Source organism: Pleurodeles waltl, chromosome 11 (assembly GCF_031143425.1).
Source record: "Pleurodeles waltl isolate 20211129_DDA chromosome 11, aPleWal1.hap1.20221129, whole genome shotgun sequence".
Lineage (NCBI taxonomy): Eukaryota > Metazoa > Chordata > Amphibia > Caudata > Salamandridae > Pleurodeles > Pleurodeles waltl.
In genome coordinates this window covers 1,012,125,369-1,012,145,618 of record NC_090450.1, presented here as the reverse complement: position 1 = coordinate 1,012,145,618, position 20,250 = coordinate 1,012,125,369, and the positions used below count along the sequence as shown (strand labels likewise).

General features: G+C 52.2%; 1 protein-coding gene across 1 annotated transcript in view; it reads right to left on the bottom strand.

Annotated features, from left to right (window-relative positions):
* SLC15A4 (solute carrier family 15 member 4) overlaps positions 1 to 20,250 on the bottom strand; it is a 235,254-nt gene that overhangs the window by 134,452 nt on the left and 80,552 nt on the right. Inside the window, exons 3-4 of the mRNA XM_069215370.1 lie at positions 3,191 to 3,362; positions 2,129 to 2,203 (exon numbers count right to left, since the gene is read on the bottom strand). Of these exons, the coding sequence (XP_069071471.1) occupies positions 2,129 to 2,203; positions 3,191 to 3,362 (247 nt within the window). The remainder of the gene's footprint in view (positions 1 to 2,128; positions 2,204 to 3,190; positions 3,363 to 20,250) is intronic.

Sequence of the window (20,250 nt, the reverse complement as noted above, 5' to 3'; positions counted from 1 at the left end):
GAGCAGGCCTCACAACAGTGGAAAACGAATTTAGGAGTTTTTCACTACCAGGACATGTAAACCACATTGGTACATGTCCTGCCTTTTACCTGCATAACATGCTGCCCTATTGGTTACCTAGAGCCTACCTTAGGGGTGACATATGTAGATAAAAGGGGAGTTTGAGGCTTGACAAGTAGTTTTAAATGCCAAGTCGAAGTGGCAGGGACACTGCACACACAGGCCTTGCAATGGCAGGCCTGAAATATGGTTAAGGGGGTACTTGTGTGGTTGGCACTATCAGAGCTGCAGGCCCACCAGTAGCATTTAATCTACAGGCCCATATAGTGCACTTTACTAGGGACTTACAGGTAAATGAAATATGCCAATTGGGTAGGAACCAATGTTACCATGTTTGGGGAGAGAGCACATGCACTTTACCACTGTGCAGCAGTGGCAAAGTGAGCAGAGTCATAAGACCAGCAAAAACAGTGTCACACAAATGAAGAGAGGCAGGCAGAAAGTTGGGGGATGACCATCCTAAGACTGTCAGGTCTAACACAGGTCGAACACAATAATCTGTGGGTGAAGGGTACCCCAAGCCTTGAAGCCAGCTTTCCTAGCTGACATACCAGACACACCAGGAGAAGACTCTCAAAAAGGACTTCAACAAAAAAGTCGAAAAAGGTCCGGCAAAAAATGACTAGGGGTAGCTCTCTCCGGATCTGCACTGACTGGCGCTGAAAGAAAATAACTGACATCAGCGCACTGAGGTACGACCTATATAGGCACCATGTATGTCACTTTTGGCGCAGACGATGACATCATGGGGAGTAGAACACCACCACCTACCAGCACGCAGGGGTACTGCTCATAAAAAGTTTCTGGACTCATTCTGGCACCTGGGGATAATTCTAAGGTAAGGAATCTGCGTCTAGAAGTCTCTATGGGATTGGTGGTATGTGGCCCAAAACTTAAACCATCAAAGATATCCTTGAATGTTCAAAGGGGATCTGATCTCAACAAAGTGGCAGCCTTGTCAGGAGTGAAAAGGAGAGGAACAGTAATTACAAAAATTTGGAACGCCGATATTGAGGTCCAGCTGGGACAGGTCAAGGCCTGAGTGGAGAAACTTGAAAGGCAACAGAAACTTCAACAACGGATCTACGTCATGCAAAAAAATGGGAATTAAGTGGTGGAAGCAGAGGGCTGTCACAAAGCAAGAAAAAATATACAACAGGCAAAAGTCCAGTCTTCTGGAGACACTGAGTCTCCCTACTAGAGACCGGGTGTTCACAGCCTTAAGCAGAACCAAAAGTCTATCTTCAGATTCAAAATAATATTTCACAAATGAAGTGTGAGAATCACTTTATTTGGCAAAAATACAGGGAGCAACAGGAAAAAAGCAAGAGATGACCCAAATGTTACTGAGTCAAAAACATGGTATAATAATGAAGAAGAAATTCCTTGCAGCTAGAGTTTCTGAAGGATTGTAGCCAGCAAACCCAAATCAGGCTCAGGAGACTTAATTATCAGTGGAGGGTCAGGACCAAACATTCTTCACAGTCGGTTCAGGATCACTGTTTACCTAGCATGAAAGATTCATTGATGTATATGGACAAATAATTAAACCCAACAGAGGTCCATCTGTGGAAGGAGACGGCTGTGGGACAACATTAAAACTCATGGTGACAGATCAGCCCTAGCAGAGAAAGACTCAAAGTAGCAGGCCACAGAGAGAGCACCTCCACTGTACCAGCAGATGCCAACTGGAAAACTCTGGGTCAGCCAGAAAGGAAATGAAAGAGCTGGATGGAGGAGCCATCTGCACAGTGCATGGCCACCCTTTCTTCCTTTAGATGTTTACTTTGCACTGGGTTGTCCACTGAGGTAACCAGCATGATAATGAAAGAAATGATCTTCACGCTTGTCCTACCTCAAAGATGCAAACAGGGACAGGGCACTAGCTGCCGTCTCCAGGATACGATTTGTCATTTTACCCACCGGACACCAATGAGCATTAGAAATCAAACAATGAGGACCGAGGAATAACAGATACATTAGTCATACATTTGTTGTCATAGTGAAACGGAAAAGGACATTTGGCACTGTCAAACCACAAGCAAGAAAGTAACACAGAAATCCTTACCTCGTTGGGGTTCTTCTTGTCTGCCAACCCTGGGATCTTCAAGTGAAGGCTCTGAAGCACGTACGTTGTCTGCATCTGGAGGGGTTGACAACAAATTATGTTGGGCATACCAAGACTCTGCTCATCTGGTTTTGTGCTGATCAAGCTTTGCGAGGCTTTCTTGATACACTGTCCTCCAGATGATACCACAACGTCCCTCCCCTCACCAGCGCTGCTTTCAATCCACAGCAAGTGGAAGTGACCACAAAGTGGTTTCGAATTGTTTTAACATCACCTTTGAGACTCTGCCAACCCAGCTTCTTGCTCAATACCAGTTCAAAGGAGTTGGTTTGAGAGGAGCAGATTTATCTACTGGAGGTTGACTAGGTTCTGGGTCTTGGACGTGGGATGAGAATTGAGATAACATGTCTTTTAATCTGTTCAAATCATATAGCTCTAATAATTGTTCACAAAAGGGGCTTTTACGCGCCATGTCTGCTCACCCTAAGTGTTCCAGTCCTCAGATCACCCCTGGCAAAGAAACGTTCCTGCCTGAATTGACAACGTCAGAGCAATAAACAGCAGCAGCATATTAAGCCCAAGTGTGCCTAGGAGACCACTCTGCCTGGGGATGAATTGGTCACAACGAACGCCAAAGCTCAGAGGAACATTGTAAAACATTCTCATTTTTATGCCAGTACATTTAAATGTTAATTTTATTAGGGTCGGGGCTTGCAAAGCTGTTAATTTTTACGATTCTGGTCAGGAGAAAACAGCTACCCAAGGAACTTATTAAAACACATAATGAATATTCAAGAAGTGACAACAAGCACAAATATAGGTTTCTTTGTTAGATAACACATGTTGTCACCTCCAATGCCCTCTTCTGGTGTCCTATTTGAAGTGAATGACTGCCCATGTCATCGTCACTCAATCGGGGGGTCTCCATAGGGGGTGCTACAGGACTGACTCTCCTCCAGGTACAACAGCAGCAGACCTGGCAGTTGTCCCCTGCAGGCCCATCAATGAAGTACTCTCACCAACCATGAGCTGTGACATCTGCAGCACTTCTCAGATGCCCACCTGAAAGTAGACCGTCCAGTAGGGTATAAGTGCCAAGAAGACGGGGATGATCTTGCAGAGAGATTTCACGTCTTCCACTTTATCTTCTCGGAACGGGCCTCCATGGGATGACTTGGCCATGTCCAACATGCTTGCCTTGGCACTCTGTCGGCTGCTTCCGCTGCTTTCACTGCTGGATAAACAGTATTCAAAGTCAGTTCGAGACTGTGGACAGACTTCATCGATACAGGTGAATAGAAGTTACCTTACAGTGGTCAGATACAGCCTTGTCAACATGAAGCACTGAAGAAACTTGTACAATAACATGAAAAACCACAGCTGACATCAGCCATTTTACTCCCAGTGACTTGGCAGATAAGAACATAAGAAGTTCTGTGCACTGGAGGCATTTCAATCGCAAATGATGCACACAATATCAGCACATCTGAGCTATATGGGATGTTTTCTGTTTTCTTCAAAGATTAATATCAAAATATAGATGTGGAGGTAGGAAGGTGAGAATTCCCACCTCCACAGAATGACGAACGTCTCTTACGAGCGACAGACAGGGGGGGTTCAGTGTTCAAGCCCTAGAAATGGAACAAACCTATTATGCAAAATACCATACGTAAACCAAAATATGGCTAATCAATCACTAAAGACTTTGTGAGTTCTATGGAAAATCCATCCTGGAGACATTCACTTCCACTAACCCTGGGAACCATGGTCACCCTCGTGGAATATATTGCAGGAGAACTGAGATTTGAAATGGGCTCTCTCTAGTAAAGTAGTTGAAACCATTCCTTCCAGGAAGTGACAGAAGAACAACCACTCACACTCTTGCATGTGGATGGTGGCAATGTCATGCCCCATGACTTCTCAGACTACACACTGCCCCTGCCCTTATGAGCATCTTACAGGCCTCATCAATACTCTGAAGAAGGATGGCAAAGTGATGCTCACTGTGATGGAGCTCCACATACTCCATGTCAACATCTACAAAGGCATCACAACCAGCATCACTGCCTACCTGGCACACAAACCCATCATCTTCAGCAGCTCTTGACACACAAAGAACCAGGAACCACCAGAATGGAAATGAAGCCCCAAGAGAAATGAAAAAAAGGCAAGGCAATAGACCTTCTCCATCTATACAGCCAAGGTCTGCAACAACATCAGAACATCCCCAACACTGCTCCGATCCAGGCAAGAGTTGAAGATGCACCTCTTTAAAGAACACTAGGTCACCATCCATTAAGCATCCACAAACCGGCTACCTCTCCTATCACTCGTTGACTTTATGCTTGCCTAGGATGCTGAACAGCACTGCCTTTTCACTAGGTTTGCACTATATAAATACATCAACACATTAACTCATGAGTCCGTCCGCCCTCTACAACTAAGCACCATGCTGGTTGCAGAGATTCTCTATAAGGGGAGGGCATCTAGGCCCCCAGCATCATCTCTATTCTGCACAAAGATTGATCACCCTCAAATGAGGGTCCACCAAAGAGTAGCACTGGAGAACTTCCTGTACTCTGCACAAGGCTGGACACTTGTCTGGACATAGAGGTCTCTTGTGGAAGTGATAGCATTGAATGTTGACCTGCTCTCAGATGAGCACCATAGAGGAGAAAGGACAATCCCAAAGTCTATTTGTGAGGACATCTGCTCTGGATAACTCCACCACCACAAATTAACTCTTGAGCGAGGTCCGGAAGATGAGATGTAGGAAGAAAACTTTAAAATGTTCTGATGAGGCAATGGTCCACTAAGTCTGCTGCAGCGTACTTCCTCCCAGTCTCCTACCAACCCAGGGCACCTCTCTTCAAGCATGCTTTAAGCAAGATCTGCATGAACATTGTGCAATGTTGCATATATGCCAATATGTGTGAGCACCCAAGATGGAGTTTTAGGGCCACAAATCGAGAGACGTTTATTTTCCAATGAATGTATATTTGAGTGCCGGACACAAGCAGGAAAAACAATTATATCATTTCAGCTGGGGAAAAATACAGTAGTCTCCCATCTGAAGTAAGAGTTTAGCCAGCCACACTCACAAGGTGGCCTCGGATTGCGTGGAACTGGCACTGTTACCTTTTAAACCCAAACCTTCACCCTGCACCTGGCATCAGGTCACCTGAAGCAGGAAGGCAGTAGAGCTGACAGAGCCCAGAGAAGTCCCCCAGAGAGACCACTCGCACAAAGGCTCCCAGGTGATACTGGGCAAAGACAATACAATACTGGCAGATTCTTCTTGGTACAGCGGCCTTGCGGTGTCCGTCAAGCATCTTCTCCATGGTTTGCAGCAAGTTTATTTCTGGAGGTCTGGACTCTATATTTGTGCTATTTTCAGATGGTGATATTTCTACTTCTCTCTCTCTCCTGGCGGTTAGTACCTGCACTCATGACCTTTAGCTCCTCACACCCAGTCCTCTGAATGGGTTCCTGGTTTTCCTTGGCCTGCGATTTTTCTCAGCAGGCCTTCAAGGTAGATTATTTTCTCTGCCAGCACTCTCTATACCCCTTTTATTCCTGGCCCCTTGGAGGATGCCTTTGAGTTCAGATGGAGAACCCACTTGAAGGGGGTCACTCACTTACAGGACCATAGATGTTCCAGGGGAACCGTCTCCTCCAGGGTAACCCTCTCAAGAGAACCCACTATTGTCCCCCAGAAAAAATAGGGTGGTAAGTGGCATTGGCCCTGCAGGAACAGATCAACAAAATACATGTACGTATAAGTCCGGAAGGTCCCACCGCTTCAGACAGTGGTCCATCCTTTCTTGGTGTGCGGCAGAAACCCGTGCATCTTAAGGTTTCTCCCTTGTGCAGGGGTTTTTAAGCGGAGGTGGAAAGTTCCAGTAAGCGGGCACCTCTGCCCAATCCAAAGGTGACATAATCAATCCATCCCTGTCCCATCCCTCCAGCATCTTGGGCCGTTTCAAAAGCTCTAAGCCCTGCCCCTAACTGCCACCGCCTAACTGATTCATTTCTAACCAACCAAAGGGGTTTCTTCGACACAGAAGCCTGACCTCTCGCCTGTTGTTTCCCTGGGAAGGGCCTGTCCAGGCTCGCGAGGTGGGGGGTGCAATTGTATCAAGAACATTCTCCCACACCCACGTGCTCTGCCGGGAACAGAGTTAGGGCTGATTTAGAGTTTGGTTACTCCCTCCAGCCGCCGTGTTGCAATCTCCATAGGATATACTGGAATCGCAAAGCGGTGGACGGGATATCCGTCACATTTGTGACAAGAGTGACTCCATCCGCCAAACTCTAAATCAGACCCTTAGTACTTTCATGATGGGCCTCCTGCGTGGGGAAGACTTTAATCTACCTGCTGAACAGCAGAGTGACTATCTCACCCCAGAAAGGCAGCTCAGAGCCTGAATTTAATTTAGGGTTGACTCACACAAATATGACCAAACTCAAAGTACATGAAAGTATGACCAAACTGGCTTTAATTTTTCATTTAGAGTCTTTATTTACGAAGGGCGGTGAACGTTAAACACCTCTCTCGGACTAGCCAATGCTAAATGATAATTTGAGCTTGCTTTCGCCTACTGTGAAACACACTTCATCACTATAGTCAAAAGAAATGGGAATACTTTTTGAACACCCAATCAAATTATTAGGCCTACAAAGCTGATCAAACTGCATTAAAGCTCCAATCTGACAGGCCCTCTGTGTCCAGAAACCAGGATGAGTTAGACCAGTGGTTCCCAACCTGTGGTCCGGGGTACCCTGGGGGTCCGCGACTGCTTAGAAAATAAAATATTAACAGATTAGGTCCCCAGCTTTCAGTAATGACTCAGTGGGGTCCCCGGACTCCAATAATGATTCAGTGGGGCTCCCCGGGTTCTAGTAATGATAAAGTGGGGGTCCACGGAAGTCAAAAGGTTGGATCCACACAGGTTTCCCACACATTCAGGTGCCCCCAGCCCAGAGCCTCTCACCTCTGCTGCACAACAGCCTACCTTCGTCTAAAAGGCAGGCTCTGGCACTTAACATTCAAAACCATTATACCACTCGCAGTTGGGATCGAAAGAATGGTTTGTCCAAAAAGCACAACATTCAGGGGGATAAAGGGTCAGAGCCCATTCCTCACAGGAATTGAACCTGGTACAACTAGGGTTGCAGGTGTGTGCGCATGCACAGGTGCCAATGTGCAGTGCACCCAAGGAGCTCAGCTCCGCCTGCTTCATCTACACTAATCGGACAAGCACAGGTGACGAACAGCAAAGGCTTTGAAAAGATGCTCCAGGACTGGTGACCCGAAGTATTGTGCACAAGGAGACAACTGGACCCCGCTTGGTGACAGTGGGGGGAGGTTCTAGACACACATGATTACAGCAGAGACACCAAGGATGGGATGGGTAAGCAGTCACCCCACAGTTACATGAGGGAGACTGATGCAGGAAAGGCAATGTCCGGGCATGGAACTGAGCGCCGACGTGACCCAGCAGGTCATTCTCTAAGAAGACTGACGTTTGTCTTGGCGCTTTACTACTTTCTGCACCTTATATGTTCCTTTGTCGCCAGAGGCTTTCAGTATGCGTGCGGTCTGCATGCATGTTTGTATCTAGCACAGCATCAAGGTGTGTGCATGCCTCTGTGTGCTCGAGTAATTCAGCATCTATAATGGCTGCATATCACAAGGCATGTGTGTGGATGTATGGGGTTGGAGGTTTGGGTCCCTCCCTGACTGAGTGCAGAGAGACCTGAACATCTGCTGCTTGCATGTGGTGTGTCCCTCACTACACTCCCTGCTGACATCAGTGGTCAGTGTCCATAGTCTGCTGAACGGCCAGCAGCCACCACAGCACGACTATGACATGGTCTGTGTGCACGGGGACTTGAACATCTGCTGGTGGGACTAGTAGGTGCGGAAATTGATGCCTGATGGGCTGTGTGTTGATGTGGCTGCATGTAATTTGCCCTGTGTCGCGAGTGCACATAGATATGACGTTGTACATACCTGCTGGGTTTCTGTAGATGTTTGTTTTGTGTGCGTGGGTCTCTTTATAGGGGAGGGAGTCTGTGTGTGTGTGTGTGAGAGAGAGAGATCTATCCCAATACATGAGTGTAGGAGGCTGGACTGGCTTGTAGTGAGTACCAAGGGGTACTTGCACCTTGCACCAGGCCCAGTTATCCCTTATTAGTGTATAGGGTGTCTAGCAGCTTAGGCTGATAGATAATGGTAGCTTAGCAGAGCAGCTTAGGCTGAACTAGGAGACGTGTGAAGCTACTACAGTACCACCTAGTGTCATATGCACAATATCATAAGAAAACACAATACACAGTTATACTAAAAATAAAGGTACTTTATTTTTATGACAATATGCCAAAGTATCTTAGAGTGTACCCTCAGTGAGAGGATAGGAAATATACACAAGATATATATACACAATAGCAAAAATATGCAGTATAGTCTTAGAAAACAGTGCAAACAATGTATAGTTACAATAGGATGCAATGGGGAAACATAGGGATAGGGGCAACACAAACCATATACTCCAAAAGTGGAATGTGAACCACGAATGGACCCCAAACCTATGTGACCTTGTAGAGGGTCGCTGGGACTATCAGAAAATAGTGAGAGTTAGAAAAATAACCCTCCCCAAGACCCTGAAAAGTGAGTGCAAAGTGCACCAAAGTTCCCCTAAGGACAAAATAGTCGTGTTAGAGGGAAAATGCAAGGAAAACACAAATCAGCAATGCAACAACAATGGATTCCTGACTGAGGGTACCTGTGGAACAAGGGGACCAAGTCCAAAAGTTACAAGCAGCTCGGAGATGGGCAGATGCCCAAGAAATGCCAGCGGTTGGTGCAAAGAAGCTCTTACTAGGCTGAAGAACTGTGAATACTGCAGGAACGACAAGGGCTAGAGACTTCCCCTTTGGAGGATGGATCCCCCACGCCTTGGAGAGTCGTGCAGAAGTGTTTTCCCGCCGGATGGACGCCAACAAGCCTTGCTACACGCAAATCGTGCGTTTGGCGTTTTTGGACGCTGCTGGGGCCCAGGAGGGACCAGGAGGTCGCAAATTGGACCTGCAGAGAGAGGGGACGTCGAGCAAGACAAAGAGCCCTCACTGAAGCAGGTAGCACCCGGAGAAGTGCCAGAAACAGGCACTACGAGGATGCGTGAAACGGTGCTCGCCGAAGTTGCACAAAGGAGTCCCACGTCGCCGGAGACCAACTTAGAAAGTCGTGCAATACAGGTTAGAGTGCCGTGGACCCAGGCTTGGCTGTGCACGAAGGATTTCCGCCGGAAATGCACAGGGGCCGGAGTAGCTAGCAAAGTCGCGGTTCCCAGCAATGCAGCCCAGCGAGGTGAGGCAAGGACTTACCTCCACCAAACTTGGGCTGAAGAGTCACTGGACTGTGGCGGTCACTTGGACGGTGTCGCTGGATTCGAGGGACCTCGCTCGTCGTGCTGAGAGGAGACCCAAGGGACCGGAAATGCAGCTTTTTGGTGCCTGCGGTTGCAGGGGGAAGATTCCGTCGACCCACGGGAGATTTCTTCGGAGCTTCTGGTGCAGAGAGGAGGCAGACTACCCCCACAGCATGCACAAGCAGGAAAACAGTCGAGAAGGCGGCAGGATCAGCGTTACAGAGTTGCAGTAGTCGTCTTTGCTACTATGTTGCAGGTTTGCAGGCTTCCAGCGCGGTCAGCGGTCGATTCCTTATCAGAAGGTGAAGAGGGAGATGCAGAGGAACTCGGCTGAGCTCATGCATTCGTTATCTAAAGTTTCCCCAGAGACAGAGACCCTAAATAGCCAGAAAAGAGGGTTTGGCTACCTAGGAGAGAGGAAAGGCTACTAACACCTGAAGGAGCCTATCGCAAGGAGTCTCTGACGTCACCTGGTGGCACTGGCCACTCAGAGCAGTCCAGTGTGCCAGCAGCACCTCTGTTTCCAAGATGGCAGAGGTCTGGAGCACACTGGAGGAGCTCTGGACACCTCCCAGGGGAGGTGCAGGTCAGGGGAGTGGTCACTCCCCTTTCCTTTGTCCAGTTTCGCGCCAGAGCAGGGGCTAAGGGGTCCCTGAACCGGTGTAGACTGGCTTATGCAGAATTGGGCACACCTGTGCCCAACAAAGCATTTCCAGAGGCTGGGGGAGGCTACTCCTCCCCTGCCTTCACACCATTTTCCAAAGGGAGAGGGTGTCACACCCTCTCTCAGAGGAAGTTCTTTGTTCTGCCATCCTGGGCCAGGCCTGGCTGGACCCCAGGAGGGCAGCTGCCTGTCTGAGGGGTTGGCAGCAGCAGCAGCTGCAGAGAAACCCCAGGAAGGGCAGTCTGGCAGTACCAGGGTCTGTGCTACAGACCACTGGGATCATGGAATTGTACCAACAATGCCAGGATGGCATAGAGGGGGCAATTCCATGATCATAGACATGTTACATGGCCATATTCGGAGTTACCATGGTGAAGCTACATATAGGTAGTGACCTATATGTAGTGCACGCGTGTAATGGTGTCCCCGCACTCACAAAGTTCAGTGAATTGGCTCTGAACAATGTGGGGGCACCTTGGCTAGTGCCAGGGTGCCCTCACACTAAGTAACTTTGCACCTAACCTTTACCAGGTAAAGGTTAGACATATAGGTGACTTATAAGTTACTTAAGTGCAGTGTAAAATGGCTGTGAAATAACGTGGACGTTATTTCACTCAGGCTGCAGTGGCAGGCCTGTGTAAGAATTGTCAGAGCTCCCTATGGGTGGCAAAAGAAATGCTGCAGCCCATAGGGATCTCCTGGAACCCCAATACCCTGGGTACCTCAGTACCATATACTAGGGAATTATAAGGGTGTTCCAGTAAGCCAATGTAAATTGGTAAAAATGGTCACTAGCCTGTCAGTGACAATTTGGAAAGAAATGAGAGAGCATAACCACTGAGGTTCTGGTTAGCAGAGCCTCAGTGAGACAGTTAGGCACCACACAGGGAACATACACATGCACACCTATGAGCACTGGGGCCCTGTGTGACAGGGTCCCAGTGACACATACATATAGGCCACAAACCTATGAGCACTGGGGTCCTGACCAGCAGGATCCCAGTGACACATAACAACCATACTGAAACCATGGTGTTTTCACTATGAGCACTGAGGCCTGGCTATCAGGATCCCAGTGAGACAGTGAAAACAGTGACAAACACCCTGACATACACTCACAAACAGGCCAAAAGTGGGGGTAACAAGGCTAGAAAGAGGCTACCTTCTCACAATGAGTCTCTGTTCACCATACAAAAGACAAACGTATTGGCTTTGCCAACTGTTGCTTTGTGCCGTACAGGCTGATTTGTATGTAGTTAGTTGTAAGCCATCACCAGAATGGCACCAACAACACAGCACCTTGCATCACAAGCACAATAACCTATACAGTATACACATTGTAAATGTGTGCGGCACGTGTTATCACATTGAAAGCCACACCCATTCATTTAAATGCCTAATAATCTATACATTATACACTGTACAGAATTCAGTATAACAGTACATAACACAAAGTAAAATAAATAGAATGAAATCATTTCGTTTAGCTTTTTTCACCAGTATGAAAAAATAAAACAGTTGATATGTATAAGCTCAAATGTACAAAAAAACTGCATTTATTTTTGAAAATTATTACCAATGATTTCCCCCTATACTTAAAGGTGTATTAATGCAATATTAAAAACGAGTTGCATATACCCCAAGAGCCATCAGTACTCTGAACTGCAAACTCCTTCCCTGAACAGTTGCAAGTTCTAGAAATAAGCCCTAAAAACGTGAAGCAGCCCCCCCCAAGGCATGCTGGACTCCTGCTTTGAGAGCATCATGCCTGGTAATGACTGCAGTTGTGGGTTGTGCTGCGTGCACTGGGAGGACACGCGCATCAGTGGTGCCCTGGCAAGGGTGCCATCCCGGGGAGACGTGTGCTGCGGGTGTCCACCTACAACCAGCTGTGTGCCATCTACTCTGAAGCCTCCGCAATCCGGGAGACCAGGTAAACCCTGCTGAGGTGTAGGTGTGACATCCTTACAATAGGAGAGGTGACGTGGAACAGCTTTCTCAGAAAGGAGCCTCTCCTGCAGGGCTGCAGCCCGAGGATGCACTGACCATGCATGATGGAGGCCGAACCTCAGTACCTGAGCTCCTCAGTACCAGAGCTTGGGCGACCAGCACGGGTCACGAATTCACGGAGTTCGGCGACAGCATCATTAAACACTATATGCTCTACCTTGGGGGGGGGGGGGGGGGGGGACACCTGCCCTTTGTTACCCTGACCGGCCCTCTGACACCACCACACCCCCTTGAACGGTGAGGTACCTCCAGGGCTCCTACACAAAGCACAACACCTGCCCTTTGTTACCCACACCGGCCCTCTGACTTCACCACACCCCCTTGAACGGTGAGGCACCTCCAGGACTCCTACACAAAGCACAACACCTGCCCTTTGTTACCCAGACCGGCCCTCTGACACCACCACACCCCCTTGAACATGGAGGCACCTCCAGGACTCCTACACAAAGCACAACACCTGCCCTTTGTTACCCAGACCGGCCCTCTGACACCACCACACCCCCTTGAACGGCGAGGCATCTCCAGGACTCCTACACAAAGCACAACACCTGCCCTTTGTTACCCAGAACGGCCCTCTGACACAACCACACCCCCTTGAACATGGAGGCACCCCCAGGACTCCTACACAAAGCACAACACCTGCCCTTTGTTACCCAGACCGGCCCTCTGACACCACCACACCCCCTTGAACGGTGAAGCACCTCCAGGACTCCTACACAAAGCACAACACCTGCCCTTTGTTACCCAGACCGGCCCTCTGTCACCACCACACCCCCTTGAACATGGAGGCACCTCCAGGACTCCTACACAAAGCACAACACCTGCCCTTTGTTACCCTGACCGGCCCTCTGACACCACCACACCCCTTTGAACATGGAGGCACCTCCAGGACTCCTACACAAAGCACAAACACTTGCCCTTTGTTACCCACACCGGCCCTCTGACTTCACCACACCCCCTTGAACGGTGAGGTACCTCCAGGACTCCTACACAAAGCACAACACCTGCCCTTTGTTACCCAGACCGGCCCTCTGACACCACCACACCCCCTTGAACGGTGAAGCACCTCCAGGACTCCTACACAAAGCACAAAACCTGACCTTTGTTACCCAGACCGGCCCTCTGTCACCACCACACCCCCTTGAACATGGAGGCACCTCCAGGACTCCTACACAAAGCACAACAGCTGCCCTTTGTTACCCTGACCGGCCCTCTGACACCACCACACCCCCTTGAACATGGAGGCACCTCCAGGACTCCTACACAAAGCACAACACCTGCCCTTTGTTACCCAGACCGGCCCTCTGACTTCACCACACCCCCTTGAACGGTGAGGCACCTCCAGGACTCCTACACAAAGCACAACACCTGCCCTTTGTTACCCAGACCGGCCCTCTGACACCACCACACCCCCTTGAACATGGAGGCACCTCCAGGACTCCTACACAAAGCACAACACCTGCCCTTTGTTACCCAGACCGGCCCTCTGACACCACCACACCCCCTTGAACATGGAGGCACCTCCAGCACTCCTACACAAAGCATAACACCTGCCCTTTGTTACCCAGACCGGCCCTCTGACACCACCACACCCCCTTGAACGGCGAGGCATCTCCAGGACTCCTACACAAAGCACAACACCTGCCCTTTGTTACCCAGAACGGCCCTCTGACACCACCACACCCCCTTGAACATGGAGGCACCCCCAGGACTCCTACACAAAGCACAACACCTGCCCTTTGTTACCCAGACCGGCCCTCTGACACCATCACACCCCCTTGAACATGGAGGCACCTCCAGGACTCCTACACAAAGCACAACACCTGCCCTTTGCTACCCAGACCGGCCCTCTGACACCACCACACCCCTTGAACGGTGAGGCACCTCCAGGACTCCTACACAAAGCACAAACACTTGCCCTTTGTTACCCAGACCGGCCCTCTGACACCACAACACCCCCTTGAACACTGAGGCACCTCCAGGACTCCTTCACAAAGCACAAAATCTGCCCTTTGTTACCCAGACCGGCCCTCTGACACCACCACACCCCCTTGAACATGGAGGCACCTCCAGGACTCCTACACAAAGCACAACACCTGCCCTTTGTTACCCAGACCGGCCCTCTGACACCACCACACCCCCTTGAACATGGAGGCACCTCCAGGACTCCTACACAAAGCACAACACCTGCCCTTTGTTACCCAGACCGGCCCTCTCACACCCCGCACCCCTGAGAGCGCCTTCCGCCCTCGCAGGAGCTAGAGAAGCGCTCACTGATGAAAGATCTGGCCTCGGAGAGCTGTGCGCAGCTCCACGGGGGGAACCAACGCAGAGCTGAGGATGCGCTGAGACAGCTCAGGTGCACCGCGCACAGGGGGTCCCCGACCTTGCAAGAGAGGGCTTCCTCCTACCAGAGACACGGGGGGTTTAGAGGTGGTACCTGCACCCCAACACTCGAGCTGCTTGTCTCTATAAATACTGAGTGAGTAACCTCCCCCCATTTCCGCTCAGATAAAAACTGGTGCTGCCCTCCAGGTGTAATATCATTTGCAATACAATAAGGCACCTGACGTGCGGGGGGAGGAGGGGGGGGCAAGGAAAATGGATGCCACTGAAGGGAAGCAATAGTGAGAACACGGGGGGGGCTACAAGAGGGGCGCACCCTGCAGTTACTGCACGACGCACGACGAAGCCGCATAAAACAAAGCACGCATATGGGCGCTTTACAGGATAAAGTTATGGGAAAGTATATTTTTATATTAATATGAAAAGAAAGGAGCTAAAATAAGTGAAAACAGAGAAGGCTGGAAATGCTGCACTCTCAGGGGGGGCTTTCAGAAAAGAAAAAACACTTCCCGAAAAGCAGACACTTGAGGGATGGAAGGAGCCAATCAGGCAGAGAGTAAGGACACTCCGCTCCCACTGGGGGGGGGACAGAGGCCAGATGGAGGGGGTACAAGAAATAAAACCACCCAATAGCGAGCAACAAAATGAAACAAAACAGAAAGGCAGTGGGAAGCAGAGGATGGAGTTATTTCCAGGCCAGGCAGCGACAAGTCCCCAATAAGTACTTCACACTCGGACGGTCGCTCTCAGGCGACACCAGTATACTCTGCAGTGCACAGATGCCCCGGCTGCCTGCGTCACGTTCAATAAACCAGGGTATATTAACACGGAGGGCTGTACACCGGGGGCTCCTCCTGGTGTGCACGAGCCAGACCCCGAGGCCACCAGGAGTCCTTCAGGGGCCGGGGCCTGCAGAGGTCTGCACTGGCTGCGATGGGGCCATCACGGGGGCCACTGACAGGGTCCGCCCACTTACTGTTTCATATACTTTTATTGAATAATAAAACACTTTTTAATAACGTTTAGTGCCAGTACAATTATCTGGATTTTCTCTGGGAACAAAAGGCCTCTTTGAATTGTCGGTAAAGTACACCCCAGCTCCTTGGTTCCTTGGAGTGCCCCCCACCCCCAGCCCCTGTCATTCTGTAATCCTCGTTCACACAGACTGATGTTTGCCTCTGGCGCTAGGAGACCCCGGAGCCTCCTCTCTCAAGGAGACGTGTTAGTGCCTGTCTGTGTCCGCACAGATGTGATGATAACACTCTCAGCAGGTCTGGGGAGGAGGCGCCCTCCCGCTCACAGCAATCTGTGGCTGTGCATGTCCCAGGTGTGTGTGCATGCCTCTGTCCCAGATGTGTGTGCGCGCCTCTGTCCCAGGTGTGTGTGCGCGCCTCTCTGTCCCAGGTGTGTGTGTGCGCGCCTCTGTCCCAGGTGTGTGTGCGCGCCTCTCTGTCCCAGGTGTGTGTGCGCGCCTCTGTCCCAGATGTGTGTGCGCGCCTCTGTCCCAGGTGTGTGTGCGCGCCTCTCTGTCCCAGGTGTGTGTGCGCGCCTCTCTGTCCCAGGTGTGTGTGCGCGCCTCTGTCCCAGATGTGTGTGCGCGCCTCTCTGTCCCAGGTGTGTGTGCGCGCCTCTCTGTCCCAGGTGTGTGTGCATGCCTCTCTGTCCCAGGTGTGTGTGCGCGCCTCTCTGTCCCAGGTGTGTGTGCGCGCCTCTCTGTCCCAGATGTGTGTGCGCGCCTCTCTGTCCCAGGTGTGTGTGCATGCCTCTCTGTCCCAGGTGTGTGTGCGCGCCTCTCTGTCCCAGGTGTGTGTGCGCGCCTCTGTCCCAGATGTGTGTGCGCGCCTCTCTGTCCCAGGTGTGTGTGCGCGCCTCTCTGTCCCAGGTGTGTGTGCGCGCCTCTCTGTCCCAGGTGTGTGTGCGCGCCTCTCTGTCCCAGGTGTGTGTGCGCGCCTCTGTCCCAGATGTGTGTGCGCGCCTCTCTGTCCCAGGTGTGTGTGCGCGCCTCTCTGTCCCAGGTGTGTGTGCGCGCCTCTCTGTCCCAGGTGTGTGTGCGCGCCTCTCTGTCCCAGGTGTGTGTGCGCGCCTCTCTGTCCCAGGTGTGTGTGCGCGCCTCTCTGTCCCAGGTGTGTGTGCGCGCCTCTGTCCCAGATGTGTGTGCGCGCCTCTCTGTCCCAGGTGTGTGTGCGCGCCTCTCTGTCCCAGATTCGGTGCATGCCTCTCTGTCCCAGATTCGGTGCATGCCTCTCTGTCCCAGATTCGGTGCGCGCCTCTCTGTCCCAGGTGTGTGTGCGCGCCTCTCTGTCCCAGGTGTGTGTGCACGCCTCTCTGTCCCAGGTGTGTGTGCGTGCCTCTCTGTCCCAGGTGTGTGTGCGTGCCTCTCTGTCCCAGGTGTGTGTGCGCACCTCTCTGTCCCAGACGTGTGTGCGCGCCTCTCTGTCCCAGGTGTGTGCGCGCGCCTCTCTGTCCCAGGTGTGTGCGCGCGCCTCTCTGTCCCAGGTGTGTGTGCGCGCCTCTCTGTCCCAGGTGTGTGCGCGCGCCTCTCTGTCCCAGGTGTGTGTGCGCGCCTCTGTCCCAGATGTGTGTGCGCGCCTCTCTGTCCCAGATTCGGTGCACGCCTCTCTGTCCCAGGTGTGTGTGCGCGCCTCTCTGTCCCAGGTGTGTGTGCGCGCCTCTCTGTCCCAGGTGTGTGTGCATGCCTCTCTGTCCCAGGTGTGTGTGCGCGCCTCTCTGTCCCAGGTGTGTGTGCGCGCCTCTCTGTCCCAGGTGTGTGTGCGCGCCTCTCTGTCCCAGGTGTGTGTGCGCGCCTCTCTGTCCCAGGTGTGTGTGCGCGCCTCTCTGTCCCAGGTGTGTGTGCGCGCCTCTCTGTCCCAGGTGTGTGTGCGCGCCTCTCTGTCCCAGGTGTGTGTGCGCGCCTCTCTGTCCCAGGTGTGTGTGCGCGCCTCTCTGTCCCAGGTGTGTGTGCGCGCCTCTCTGTCCCAGGTGTGTGTGCGCGCCTCTCTGTCCCAGGTGTGTGTGCATGCCTCTCTGTCCCAGGTGTGTGTGCATGCCTCTCTGTCCCAGGTGTGTGTGCGCGCCTCTCTGTCCCAGATTCGGTGCATGCCTCTCTGTCCCAGATTCGGTGCATGCCTCTCTGTCCCAGGTGTGTGTGCGCGCCTCTCTGTCCCAGGTGTGTGTGCGCGCCTCTCTGTCCCAGGTGTGTGTGCATGCCTCTCTGTCCCAGGTGTGTGTGCATGCCTCTCTGTCCCAGGTGTGTGTGCGCGCCTCTCTGTCCCAGGTGTGTGTGCGCGCCTCTCTGTCCCAGACGTGTGTGCGCGCCTCTCTGTCCCAGGTGTGTGCGCGCGCCTCTCTGTCCCAGGTGTGTGCGCGCGCCTCTCTGTCCCAGATGTGTGCGCGCGCCTCTCTGTCCCAGATGTGTGCGCGCGCCTCTCTGTCCCAGATGTGTGTGCGCGCCTCTCTGTCCCAGATGTGTGTGCGCGCCTCTCTGTCTCAGGTGTGTGCGCACGCCTCTCTGTCCCAGGTGTGTGCGCGCGCCTCTCTGTCCCAGGTGTGTGCGCGCGCCTCTCTGTCCCAGGTGTGTGTGCACGTCTCTCTGTCCCAGATGTGTGTGCACGTCTCTCTGTCCCAGATGTGTGTGCACGTCTCTCTGTCCCAGATGTGTGTGCACGTTTCTCTGTCCCAGATTCGGTGCATGCCTCTCTGTCCCAGATTCGGTGCATGCCTCTCTGTCCCAGGTGTGTGTGCGCGCCTCTCTGTCCCAGATTCGGTGCATGCCTCTCTGTCCCAGATTCGGTGCATGCCTCTCTGTCCCAGGTGTGTGTGCGCGCCTCTCTGTCCCAGGTGTGTGTGCGCGCCTCTCTGTCCCAGGTGTGTGTGCATGCCTCTCTGTCCCAGGTGTGTGTGCATGCCTCTCTGTCCCAGGTGTGTGTGCGCGCCTCTCTGTCCCAGGTGTGTGTGCGCGCCTCTCTGTCCCAGACGTGTGTGCGCGCCTCTCTGTCCCAGGTGTGTGCGCGCGCCTCTCTGTCCCAGGTGTGTGCGCGCGCCTCTCTGTCCCAGATGTGTGCGCGCGCCTCTCTGTCCCAGATGTGTGCGCGCGCCTCTCTGTCCCAGATGTGTGCGCGCGCCTCTCTGTCCCAGATGTGTGTGCGCGCCTCTCTGTCCCAGATGTGTGTGCGCGCCTCTCTGTCTCAGGTGTGTGCGCACGCCTCTCTGTCCCAGGTGTGTGCGCGCGCCTCTCTGTCCCAGGTGTGTGCGCGCGCCTCTCTGTCCCAGGTGTGTGTGCACGTCTCTCTGTCCCAGATGTGTGTGCACGTCTCTCTGTCCCAGATGTGTGTGCACGTCTCTCTGTCCCAGATGTGTGTGCACGTTTCTCTGTCCCAGATGTGTGTGCATGCTTGTGGCAGCCTGTGTGCGCGCCTCTCTGTCCCAGATGTGTGTGCGCGCCTCCCTGTCTCTGATCTCCATGCATGCTTGTGACAGCCTGTGTGTGCACGCCTCTGTGTCCCAGATCTCCATGCATGCTTGTGACAGCCTGTGTGTGCGCCTTTCTGTTACAGACGTGTGCATGCTTGTGACATCCTGTGTGTGCACGCCTCTCTGTCCCAGATCTCCATGCATGCTTGTGACAGCCTGTGTGTGCACGACTCTCTGTCCCAGATCTCCATGCATGCTTGTGACAGCCTGTGTGTGCACGCCTCTCTGTCCCAGATCTCCATGCATGCTTGTGACATCCTGTGTATGCACGCCTCTCTGTCCCAGATCTCCATGCATGCTTGTGACAGCCTGTGTGTGCACGCCTCTCTGTCCCAGATCTCCATGCATGCTTGTGACATCCTGTGTGTGCACGCCTCTCTGTCCCAGATCTCCATGCAAGCTTGTGACATCCTGTGTGTGCACGCCTCTCTGTCCCAGATCTCCATGCATGCTTGTGACAGCCTGTGTGTGCACGACTCTGTCCCAGATCTCCATGCATGCTTGTGACAGCCTGTGTGTGCACGCCTCTCTGTCCCAGATCTCCATGCATGCTTGTGACATCCTGTGTGTGCACGCCTCTCTGTCCCAGATCTCCATGCATGCTTGTGACAGCCTGTGTGTGCACGCCTCTCTGTCCCAGATCTCCATGCATGCTTGTGACAGCCTGTGTGTGCGCCTTTGTTACAGACGTGTGCACGCTTGTGAAATCCTGTGTGTGCACGCCTCTCTGTCCCAGATCTCCATGCATGCTTCTGACAGCCTGTGTGTGCACGCCTCTCTGTCCCAGATCTCCATGCATGCTTATGACAGCCTGTGTGTGCACGCCTCTCTGTTCCAGATCTCTGTGTATGCTTGTGACATCCTGTTTGTGCGCGCCTCTCTCTTCCAGATCTCTGTGCATGCTTGTGACATCCTGTGTGTGCGCGCCTCTCTGTCCCGGATCTCTATTCATGCTTGTGACAGCCTGCGTGTGCACGCCTCTCTGTCCCAGATCTCTGTGCATGCTTGTGACAGCCTGCGGGTGCGTGCCTCTGTTCCAGATCTCTGTGCATCTTTGTGACAGCTTGCGTGTATGTACGTATGTGTGCGCATATATGTACATCTCTGTCAAGGATATGTGTGCAAGCTTGTGACAGTTTGTGAGTGAGTATATGTGCACAGCTCCCTGTCTCAGATCTGCGTGCATGCTTGTGACAGTT